The sequence below is a fragment of the Carcharodon carcharias genome, chromosome 5 (assembly GCF_017639515.1).
Source record: "Carcharodon carcharias isolate sCarCar2 chromosome 5, sCarCar2.pri, whole genome shotgun sequence".
In the NCBI taxonomy this organism is placed as follows: Eukaryota; Metazoa; Chordata; class Chondrichthyes; order Lamniformes; family Lamnidae; genus Carcharodon; species Carcharodon carcharias.
Genome location: NC_054471.1, coordinates 97925582 through 97937786, shown reverse-complemented (window position 1 = coordinate 97937786; position 12205 = coordinate 97925582). Strand labels below are relative to the sequence as shown.

Genomic DNA, 12205 nt, shown 5'->3' with positions numbered 1-12205 from the left:
CATTAAGTGTAGCTGCTGCTGATTCGATTCTGCAAACAGTTTGCTTAATAGCACAGGGCACCATTTAACCAGATATGTTCTCTGCTGATTTTAAAGTCTGCATTTCCACTATGCTAATCACAGTAAAGGCTGCTGTTGACATCGCTGAGGTGAGCGCCTGCTGACTCTTTAATAACCACCACTGTAATAGGGGAATCATGTTGGAGGAGCATTGCTGACCGGCTTTTTTGGGTGTGTTGAGTGTCTGCCAGCTAAGGCATAGTTGAGTGAGTAGAGAATCTTGGATTTTACAAATCAGCCATTCTAGTGCCAACTGATCTTGCAAGCAGACTTAGAGTAACGGAGGAGAGTGTTTCTTTGGAGAACCAATGATTCTGAAGAGGCGATGCATTCGAACTCAAGCAGCAATTAACAGTGTAATTTGGAGACTCTTCAGCCCATAAAGGTTTACAGCACAGAAGGAGGCCATTCAGTCAATTGTGTCAATTCTGTGACTGTGTCTCGAGCAATTCAAACCTAATCACAAAGCCCTGTTTATTTCCCATTGCCCTGTAACTTGTCTGCTTCACAATTTTCCCAACTGTTCTTCTAAAGATGCTGTGTTATTGGCCTTTACCACTCTACGTGGCAAAGCCTTCTTTGCTCCAACAATTCTCTGTATGAAGAAAATTCTCCAAAACAATGTTCATACAATGTAATTCATAATTACACTGTTATCCAATTATCCCCCATAAGGAATTGATGCCTTCTTCAGAGTAACCATGGGATAATGATTAGAAATAATCTTATATATCAAGGGCAATACTAGACATATTCTATGATTTTTTTTGTATATAATTCTTCTAACTTGGCTAATTGCCACACTTATGACTATGCCAGTATTTTGCAACTGACCACAGGAAACAGTTGAACAAAATCCTTTTGTCTTGAGAACTTTCTGGTTTGCTAAAAATACGTCTGCCAACTTTGGTTTTGTAGTTATGAAGCTGTGACATCAAAAACTTTTTGAACTGCTCCTGTTAAAAAAAATCTTCTTTGTCCCACACACTGTTTCCCAGCCAAGGAAGGTGGGCAAGGAATCTTGTCCCAGGCCCTGCAATTGCTGCAATTTCTTTTTTCCAAGCTTCCCATTCTACATGCTGTGGCACTGTGCTACCCATACTTCTAATTACGATCTTTGAAGAATACTTGTGTAAAGCACCACTGACGTTACCAAGAAATATTTTTTTGTCTAGCAATCACAGCACAACCACGGACAAACAATGCAGTGAAAGTTATTCAGGAATAGAACCCTACTGTTTCTTCACAGAGTTAACATCTAACTTTTATTAATCCGTTTACGAAACATTCGCTTTGCGATCTCTGCCATGGTACAGTGTCGCGAGCTGTATTAGAAAGATTGGGGTTTATTTGTTTTCCCACTGCAATTGCGAACCCTGCTCCCCACATCCTCTCTTCAAGTCACTTTCCCTATGAACTCAGCAGAGATAGGGACTTACCAGGGGGGTTATGTATTTGAATAGAATTCCTGTCAGCACTGTTTTGGCAGTTATTATCCTGTTTGTTTAGGGCTCAAAGGGCAAATATTTTAACTAGCATGTTACCAAAGAAAATCTTAATTTGTGGAGTGAGTTATTTTTACGCAGCAAGATTTTATGATCGGGAATGCACTGTTTGAAAGGGCAGTGGAAACAGCTTCAACAGTAACTTTCAAAAGGGAATTGAATATATGCAATGAAAAGAACAAATTTGCACGACTTTGGGGAAGGGTGAGAGAGTGGAACTAATTGGATAGCCTTTTCAAAAAGGCAGCATAGGTAGGATAGACCGAATAGCTACCTCCTGTTTTTTTATGGTTTATAAAGATGAAATCATGACCTACAGGTACCACTTGAAGGAGTCATATTGGGATACTACAGGGATAAAATGGGATATCTCTATTAGAATGTAGTGAGAGAAGAATAAAGGCCATTACTTGATACATACAAAACTTGAAAGAGGAACTATATAGAGGTGTAAAATGGCAGCATGTATAACAATGTGCACAGATCCTGGTCATTCCTACCAAATAAAATACTACATTTATTTGTGCCAATAGCAGAAGAAACCTATTTTTCCCCCCATTTAGGTGCTACTATATACAATTACTTAAATATTTTTCTTATTTTCTCTGGCTTTAAATGGTAAGGCTTTTCATGCATTTAGATACCTTTTTCACATCTGTAGAAATCTCTTGATAACCATTATACTTGTAGAAGCTAGTCTCTTTCACAAAAATTAACAGCACGGTTCACATAATCAATGTTAAAGTTCATTGCTCCTTTGTATTAATCTGACCCAGTCCCAGCAATATATTTGCACCATGACATCAATATAATAGTTAATAAAAAAGGTTTATGTCCAAACATATTTTGGCCCAGGAATGTAAGGAGCTTTCACTGGGTATTATATAGCTATTTTTAGCCTTATTAAAACAGAGAGGGTTAAAAGTTAATACTGCTGAATACATCAGTGACTCTTCCCACACTACTCCAACTATCTATGAATCTGCTGTAGGGAATTGCAGAATGGAGGCCAGGTATTTCACAGCAAAGCAGAATTTGGGAAAAAAAATCAAGCATGCAGTTACCCTCAGCCATTTCTGCATACCACCCAGTGAACAATTTCCAACCGTGTTGATGGGAACCTGGCGCAATTTATCGAACATCTTGGCCACTTTAAGCATGAGGTGTGAGGAGAAAAGAGGCGCTCCTAAAAATATATTACCAGGAGTAGAATCTCTTGCTACATTTACAAAGTTTAATCATAGAGTGCTTGAATAGAAAAAATGTCATAAAATGCTGAAAAATGTTGCACTTATTTGCTTAAGGCTATTCTTAAACGTTTTGAAAGAAAAATGCACCTTGGTAGTATGATCGCAATTATTTTGGAGCTTTTGAACAGTCAAATAATATGTTTCTATGGGTGCAGTTTGATCAGTAAATAGTTTGCACATGGCACAGAACACTCGATGTATCTTCATGTCTGCATATTTTACCTTTTAGTTATTAAAATTATGTTACAAAATTATTAGCATTTCTCTTGGGAAGAAAATGGGAATAAAGAAGCTAAACTTGTGTTAACATCGTGCCATATCACATGCGGATTTACAGACTTACAAACTTGGCCACATGTGCCAAGCCATTTTCATTTAGGTCATTAATCATAATTTACAGTGGGATTTGATCTCCAGAAAAAGAGGGGAAAGAAATCACGGTATCTCTCAGCCAGAATTTATTGAAAGCACTGTACTGATAATTTTGATCAGTAAGAGATTTGTGAAGAAAACCATCTTGGAACTACTTCAAAAAATATTTTTTGATTATTTTACAATTAAACAACTTTGGTTGAGTTATTGCCAGTACATTATTTTGGACTGCTGTTGTGATCATATGTGGTTAATAAGAACTACACCCAAAACATATATTAACCAAAACAGTACTAAACAATATAAAATTAGCCAAAGTAAAATGCTGATGCTTTTGCCAATTCCCAAGCACAAGAACAATGCTGCCATAGCTCACAAGGCTAAGTTTTAATAGAGTGGCAAGGCAAATTAGTAAACTCCATCGGTAGTCTGTATATCAGACAATACTTTTATATTGATGCTTGTCACAGTTTACGTACTTGATACATTTCTTTTTCTTTTCAAAAATTACCTTACTGCTAAAAGAATGTCTCACTTTTCTAAGAGGAAAATGATTAGCCTACCTTCTGCAGCCACTGTGTATTGTTTTCCATTATATTTTCAAGTTGCTGAAGCCTTTGCAAAGAGCCATCATTATCTGTTTCTGGAGAGTCCCTTTGCACCGTGTTAGGCACATAGTGATTTGCCACCGAACGGCAGTTGTCCACTTCGGGAAGCAAAAAGGTATAACTGCAAGGCCCGTGCTGTATTTGATAATGCCTTTTTCCAGTGTTATCCATACCCTTGTGAAACCCTGTTCCCAGGGAGAGACTGCAGCTGAAGAAAAACAGAGAAGAAATCAACATTTTCTGTGTCCGTTCAAAGTGCAGTGAGTCCTTTGTATATTAAGTGCAATCCAAGAATTTTTAAAGATCTGTCAAAAGAATTTTTCAGTTGCTGTGCTTTTATCCTCTGGAATTCTGTGGTTAAAATGCCAAGTACAAAGCACTGTGAACTGTTACTGCTTGATGTTCTGTCAAAACTGGAGTAATAAGGTTCTGTATTACTTCCTGTAGTCTTTCAGTCTGTGTTGCGCAGGCAGAGACAATGCTGTAAAGCAAACACAATTCCCCACTGGCTTGGTTTCCCAGCTTGAAAGTGCCCTTTTATCTGAAGCCTTATGCACGTTTCTGCAAGCTGCTGTATCTGACTCAATCAATGCCGCTTTTTATGATAACTTGACAGGAATTGTTGAAGTGTTGTATTTGTGTATTCCCCTCAGAGCTGTCAGTTATCTTCCACCAGGGAGGTCACTCTCAGACAACATAGAAACACGAGTACGTTTCTGTCCAGCCCACACTGAATTTACCAAAACTCCAAAGAAAGATGATTGGCCAATAACAGAGCCACTAGTAATTCCCTTTCAACTCTTCAAGTGGGGACCTATGAATAGACAGAAGAAATCATTCTGGCTTCCCCTGTACTACGTGCTAGAAAACATTGTACAGCTAGAAATGGAAGAATGCACAAAAAGTGCATGTGGTGGAAAATGCCTGACAGGATTTTCTATGAAATAATTAACACATTCATCAAATTGCACTTAATAAAAAAGAAAATCCATAATACTAATAGATTGTATCTTGCACTTAAAAGAAAAATACATATTCATAGCTACACTGTTGGTAAGTGGTAAATTCAAGATATTTGCCTTGGTTACATCATGTTTTGCAGGTAATTTGGTAAAGTGCTGTCAGAAATTGAAAACCTTATAATATCTTTCTACCTGTCATATGGCACCAGATACATGTCAGATAATAAGTTGCAGGATAGGCATCATAAGACAATGCATTTAAATTTAAGAAAACAGGTTATAGCATACACCAGAACTTTTAGTAACATGTCCCAACTACCATTTTTTAAAAATTTTAACATCAATGATGTGTTGCCTGCTGATAACGTCGCAGATTCATGACTGAAGTAATTCTGGAACCAGTTCAGATAATTCTTTTGACAATTCGCCAAGCTGCAAATTATTATATGGGAATTATTTTTTCCCTCTGCATAAGAAGCAAAAAGATCTGTCCACAAAGAGTACCGTTACCTTAAGTTCAGAAGTATTTTACAGGTCAACCTTTTCCTCTGACCTAGCTACTTTGTTGAGTGTAATTATTACAGTTAAGTGTTCAATTTTTCCCCTTTGGGAAAAGGCCTTCATGAGTGTCTGTGACACTAAGAGTGATTAATTTGCATATAAAGCCAATGAATTGTGCACTCTTAAGTTTGGTAGGTCCTACACACCAATGGGAAAATATTGATTTTCTCTCCTATGTCTTTAAAAATACAATTGCCAGACAGTCTTCCTTGGCAGTTAAGCTAAAAGTAATTTAAATTCTTGGGGAAAAGGAAAACTTCAGCTTGATTTTGCCCTAGATGGATTACCATTTTTATGTAAAGTGTGCATGGTGTGAGAAATGCTTCCTGGATAGCACTGGTTAGAAACTTTCAGTATTGTTGCTTTGGTGATAGATTGTGCCCTTTGCAAGAGCTTGTTTGCAAAGCAAACATAAAAGCAGTGAGATTGATGAGTTGAGAGTAGGATATTGGATCCCACAATCAAAAAGGTAGCCAAATTATTAAACATGGGCTTCTCTGGCAAAGTTATTTAGATAAATAATTATTTTAGAGTTTGGCTGAACATGTACAAAGGATGACAAAAACAGAATTACCTGGAAAAACTCAGCAGGTCTGGCAGCATCGGCGGAGAAGAAAAGAGTTGATGTTTTGAGTCCTCATGACCCTTCAACAGAACTAGGTGAATCCAAGGAAAGGGGTGAAATATAAGCTGGTTTAAGGGGTGGGGGTTGGGTGGGGGGAGAGAAGTGGAGGGGGGTGGTGTGGTTGTAGGGACAAGCAAGCAGTGATGGGAGCAGATCATCAAAAGATGTCACAGACAACAGAACAAAAGAACACATAGGTGTTGAAGTTGGTGATATTATTTAAACGAATGGGCTAATTAAGAATGGATGGTAGGCCGCTCAAGCTGCAGCTCTAGTGGGGGTGCAGTGGAGAGGCTAGCAGGGCATAAAAGATTTAAAAATAATGGAAATAGGTGGGAAAAGAAAAATCTATATAAATTATTGGAAAAAACAAAAGGAAGGGGGAAGAAACAGAAAGGGGGTGGGGATGGAGGAGGGAGTTCAAGATCTAAAGTTGTTGATTTCAATATTCAGTCCGGAAGGCTGTAAAGTGCCTAGTCGGAAGATGAGGTGCTGTTCCTCCAGTTTGCGTTGGGCTTCACTGGAACAATGCAGCAAGCCAAGGACAGACATGTGGGCAAGAGAGCAGGGTGGAGTGTTAAAATGGCAAGTGACAGGGAGGTTTGGGTCATTCCTGTGGACAGACCGCAGGTGTTCTGCAAAGCGATCGCCCAGTTTACATTTGGTCTCTCCAATGTAAAGGAGACCGCATTGGGAGCAATGAATGCAGTAGACTAAGTTAGGGGAAATGCAAGTGAAATGCTGCTTCACTTGAAAGGAGTGTTTGGGCCCTTGGATGGTGAGGAGAGAGGAAGTGAAGGGGCAGGTGTTGCATCTTTTGCATGGGCATGGGGAGGTGCCATAGGTGGTGGTTGAGGAGTAGGGGGTGATGGAGGAGTGGACCAGGGTGTCCCAGAGGGAACGATCCCTATGGATCGTGAAGGGGGTGAAGGGGAGATGTGTTTGGTGGTGGCATCATGCTGGAGTTGGCGGAAATGGCGGAGGATGATCCTTTGAATGCGGAGGCTGGTGGGGTGATAAGTGAGAATAACGGGGACCCTATCATTTTTCTGGGAGGGAGGAGAAGGCGTGAGGGCAGATGCGCGGGAGATGGGCCGGACACGGTTGAGGGCCCTGTCAACCACCGTGGGTGGAAAACCTCGGCTAAGGAAGAAGGAGGACATGTCAGAGGAACTGTTATAAAACTGAAGATAGCTGCGTAACGGTAATCTTTTGTGTTTGAATTTTCTTTTCTTTTGTTAATAAATGTTTTAATTCATCTTTAAAACCTCTAAATGTGGCAGTGGACACATTACTTCTGTCTTCAGTGCACAAACCTTCTCATAACAAATACAATTTGCAAAATTGTTGTGATAGCATGGCCAAGTTTTCGTCTGGGATTTGGTCAGCCTGGCACATACCACCTGCCATATCTTAACACCAGTATGGTTTTGGCCATGCAAGGGAAGATGGAAAAAGAGCACATGGAGGTGTGGACCATGCTCAAGGCTCTTCCACTTCACATCTCTTGCCCGCACCCCTTCCAAGTAGAGTCCCACATGATGCCTCTTACGCCGTTGGCCAAGCCTGACCCAGCACAGTAGGGCAGTCTTTGGTCTGCTGTGCCTTGTCAAACATTGTGCTGCAGAGAGGACTGGATTTGCAGGAGGTGGAAAGTGATACTTGCTCTACATCCTTGGAGGAGAAGCAACAGGAAGAGGAGCAGGATAAGGTGGGGCCTGATATAGCCAGGATGCCTGCAGCCAATCACCTAGCTGCTATAAAAGTCAGCAACAGGCTCATCCAGGCACAGTTCAGCTTAACCCGAGTGTGTGAAGACATATGGCACTCCAATGCTAAACTCAATGCCCCATCACCCCTGCCACACATCATTGCCACAGTCAATAATTCCTCCATCTCATCTACAATCTTTGTTCATTCTCGTCAAGGCTAGTGGCCATTTGGAAGGTGGCAAACAACAATGGAGCTGACTGGACAATGGAGTCTTGGGAAAAAAAATATGATTCATTAGCATTTTCAAATACTTTATCACACTGGCGTTGTTATAAACATCCAAGTGAATCTCCTTGTGCAAATCAAAAGTCTTCCTCTTCCATATCTTCTTACTTCTATGTGGTGCTACCACTATGGCTTCAGTAAAGCTAGAAGCAGGCTGCTCATTCCCTTGCTTTGACAGCTGAGATGCCCGTGGCAGACATCCTCTGGGGTTTGGAGCCCATGAGGGCCAAACAAAGGCTGCCCTACCTGCACCTGTGCAGGGTCAGGCTTGGTCAATGGGGCAAGAAGTAGAATGTGGAACTCTACTGGGAATGGTGATGGGCATTGGTGGTGGGTGGGGGTGGGGGGGAGGGCTAAGGGATGAGAAGTGGGGGCCTTGAGCAGGGTTATCGCCTCCTTCTGCTCTTTTTCCATCTTCTCTTGCATTCTTGCATGGCCCATGCCCATGTCATAGCTATTGAAGAGCTGGAGAGCAGTTTGCCTCACTTCAGTGAGGCGATTGTTATGACCAGGTCTGGAGGGTGAATAAATTCTTCTCTTTTCCACTCCAAGGTTGATTATAACAGACTTTGAATTTTTAGAAAATTGTGATTTTTCAATTAAATACACACTTGACTGTATGCAAAGCTATATGAAAAAACAAGCTAGACAGGTCTCTTGTGTTAACAAGTCATTCAGGTAAAGGTATAAGACTTACTAAAATGTCCCCGAATCCCATGACACACGCAGACACTATTGTGCAAAACAGAACAAGTTACAATGTAAAGGGGGTGGAGCTGATAAGAGTTAAATCTCATAAGAAGGAAAAAAGAAATATACGTTCCACAGTTCCTTTGGTGGTTTTGAAATTCTAGTGGTGTTGCGGCTCTGCAAGGTATTTGTTTTTCTGGAGATAGCCTCTTTTAATTGTAATCCATCCTTTTCCGAAGTGCATGCTATGGCACTTGAAGCTTTTTCTTGATTAAAATTCTCTATCTCTGTGATGTGTTCCAAAATGTAACAGAAATAGGATTCTGAACTTGAGAATAGTAGGGAGAGAGACAGATGATGTGACGTTCTGCAGTCGTCTTCTTGATGTTAATGGTGCATTTTGCAAACAGTCATCTGCTGTAACAGACAAACTTCTAATCATTGCTTTTCACAAGTGGAGTTCTGATCATGTGAGAGCTGGTTATTGACACACAATGATGGACAATCCATATTAATGAAGGATAAGGCGGGGCCTGAAGGAGTTTCGATTTCCCATTGTCAAAGTAATTAAGATGCCATTGAAACAGATAAAGGGTCTTTTGCACCCTCCCTGAATAATGAGTTTCATTAGCCCTTCTTTGTTCCTGGCAGTTTCTTTGTTCCTGGCAGTTACTGGAGTCAAGCAGAGGCCAGCATGTGCTCAGCTGCTTGCCACATCTGAAGCTCTAGGATGAAGGCCACAGTACTCATGGTGGTGCACATCAGCACAAAGGCTTGAGACATCATTGTACTCATGCTAGAGACAGATTCTCCCAGTCTGTCTCCAATGGTGCACAATGTCTTTGGAAATGCTGACAGAGCCTCACATATTTTTATTTTGCTGCTCCACAACAGTCCTCTTCGTGGACGACCCCTCAAGGCTCAACATCCACATCCAGCTGAGCAGAGCTTATAAGAACATAAAACATGAGAAACAGAAGCAGGAGCACACCACATGACTCCTCAAGCCTGCTCTGCCATTCAATATAATCATGCTGATCTTCTGCCTCAACTTCATTTTCCGGCCTGTTCCCCATAACCCTTGACACCCTGAGAGACCAAAGGTCTGTCAATCTCAATCTTAAATATATTCAATGATGGAACATCCATTACCCTCTGAGTTAGGCTATTTCAGAGATTCACAACCCTCTGAGTGAAGAAATTTCTATTTTCAGTCCTAAATTATCAACCACTTATCCTGAGTGTGGCCTCGTGTTCTAGACTCCCCAGCCAGGGGAAACAACCTCTTTGGTGCCTATCCTGTCAAGTACTCTCAGAATGAGATCACCTCTCATTTCTTCTCAAAATCCAGAGAATAATGGCCTAATTTATACAGCCTCTCATCATAGGATAACACTCTCATCCCACAAGCTAATCTAGAAAATTTAACTTGAGGGTCCTGCATCCTCAGATGGTGACTTTCATTGCGTATCTCTCAACACTTGCTCCTTAAGTCAGAGCTCCCTGGATGAGGAAAGAGATAGAGAGTACAGCGAAACAACAAATAGGTGTGTGTCACTGCTTTAAGATTGTTAATACAAATGAGAACCAGGCCAAATATAGATATTGCAGGGGAGAAGTGAAGAAAGAAATAAGAGAAACAAAATGAGAGTATGAGAAGAGACTGGCAGTTAATATGAAAGGGAATCCAGAAGTCTTCCAGAGGCATATAAACAATAAATGAGGTAATGAGGGTTGGGGCCAATAGAGTCCAAAAAGGAGATCTATCCATGGAGGTAAAGGGCATAGCTGAGGTACTATATGAGTGCTTTAAAAAAAAATTATTTCACAAGATGTGGCCATTGTTGGCTTGGCCACCATTTGTTGCCCATCCCTAATTGCTCTTGAGAAGGTGGTGGCGAGTGACCTTCTTGAACTGCTGCAGTCCATGTGGTGTAGGTACACCCACAGTGCTGTTAGGAAGGGAGTTCCGGAATTTTGACCCAACAACAATGAAGGAATGGTAATATAGTTCCAAGTCAGGATGATGTGTGGTATGGAGGGGAACTTGCAAGTGGTGGCGTTCCCATGCCTCTGCTGCCCTTGTCCTTCCAGATGGTAGAGCTCAAAGGTTTGGAAGGTGCTTTCGAAGGAGCCTTGGTGAGTTGTTGCAGTGCATATTGTAGATGGTGCACACTGCTGCCAATGTGCGTTGGTGATGGAGGGAGTGAATGCTTAAAGTGGTGGATGGGGTTCTAATCAAATGGGTCGCTTTGTCCTGGATGGTGTCCAGATTCTTGAGTATTGTTGGAGCTGTGCTCATCCAGGCAAGTGGAGAATATTCCTGACTTGTGTCTTGTAGAAGGTGGGCAGACTTTGGGGAGTCAGATTCACTGCAGAATTCCCTGCCTCTTAAATGCTTTTGTAGCCACAGTATTTATATGGCTGGTCCACTTCACTTTCTGGTAATTGGTAACCTCCAGGATGTTGACTATAGTAATGTCATTGAACATTAAGGGGAGATGGTAAGATTCTCTCTTTTTGGAGATGGCCATTGCCTGGCACTTGTGTGGCGTGAATATTACTTGGTGCTCATCAGTCCAAACATGAATTGTCCAGGTCTTGCTGCACGTGGACATGGACTGCTTCATGGGCTTCTGAGGGAGTCACAAAAAGTGCTGAACCATGTGCAATCATCAGGGAATATCTCCACTTCTGACCTTATGATGGAAGGAAGGTCATTGGTGAAACAGCTGAAGATGGTTGGGCGTCAGACACTATCCTGAGGAACCCCTGCAGCAATGTCCTAGGACTAAGATGATTGACCTCCAACAACCACAACCATCTTCTTTTGTGTTAGGCATTACTTCAACCAGTGCAGAGTTATCCCCCTGATCCCCATTGACTTCAATTTTACTAGGCTACACTCAATCAAATGCTGACTTGATGCCAAGGGCAGGCACCTCACTGCACTTCGAGTTCAGCTCTTTTGTCCATGTTTGAACCAAGACTGTATTGAGGTCAGGAACCAAGTGGCCCTGGCAGAACCCAAACTGAGCATCAGTGAGCAGGCTATTGCTGCCTAAGTACCACTTGATAGAATTGTTGAGGACACCTTCTTCACTTTGCTGGTGATCAAGAGTAGACCGATAGGGCAGTAACTGGCTGGGTTGGATTTGTCCTGCTTTTTGTGGACAGAATATACCTGGGCAATTTTACACATTGCCAGAGAGATGCTAGTGTTGTAGCTGTACTGGAACAGCTTGGCTAGGGGTCTGGTAATTCTGGCAGCTTACAGCTGCCTTTATTTACCAAGGGAGAAGATGCTGCCAAAGTCATAGCGAGAAGGGAGGTAGTTGAGATGCTGGATGGGCAAAAATTGATAAAGAGGAGGTATTAGAAAGGCTGGTTGTACTTAAAGTTGATAAGTCATCAGGATAGGATGGGATGCATCCGAGGATATTGAGGGAAGTAAAGGTGGAAATTGCAGAGTTCCTAGCCATAATTTTCCAATCCTTCTTAGGTACAGGGTTGGTGCCGGAAAACTAAAGAGTTGTAAATGTGACACAATTTTTCAAAAAAGTTATAAGGATAA

At 41.5% G+C, this 12205-nt stretch overlaps 2 protein-coding genes across 4 annotated transcripts in view; one reads left to right on the top strand and one right to left on the bottom strand.

Annotated features, from left to right (window-relative positions):
* The window catches only part of LOC121278144 (angiopoietin-2-like), a 101738-nt gene extending 97215 nt beyond the window's left edge, over positions 1–4523 (bottom strand). The window contains exon 1 of the mRNA XM_041188258.1: positions 3751–4523. Coding sequence (XP_041044192.1) covers positions 3751–4032 — 282 coding nt within the window. The 5' untranslated portion in view covers positions 4033–4523. The remainder of the gene's footprint in view (positions 1–3750) is intronic.
* The window catches only part of mcph1 (microcephalin 1), a 363873-nt gene that overhangs the window by 252776 nt on the left and 98892 nt on the right, over positions 1–12205 (top strand). The gene's annotated exons all lie outside the window — the stretch shown is intronic.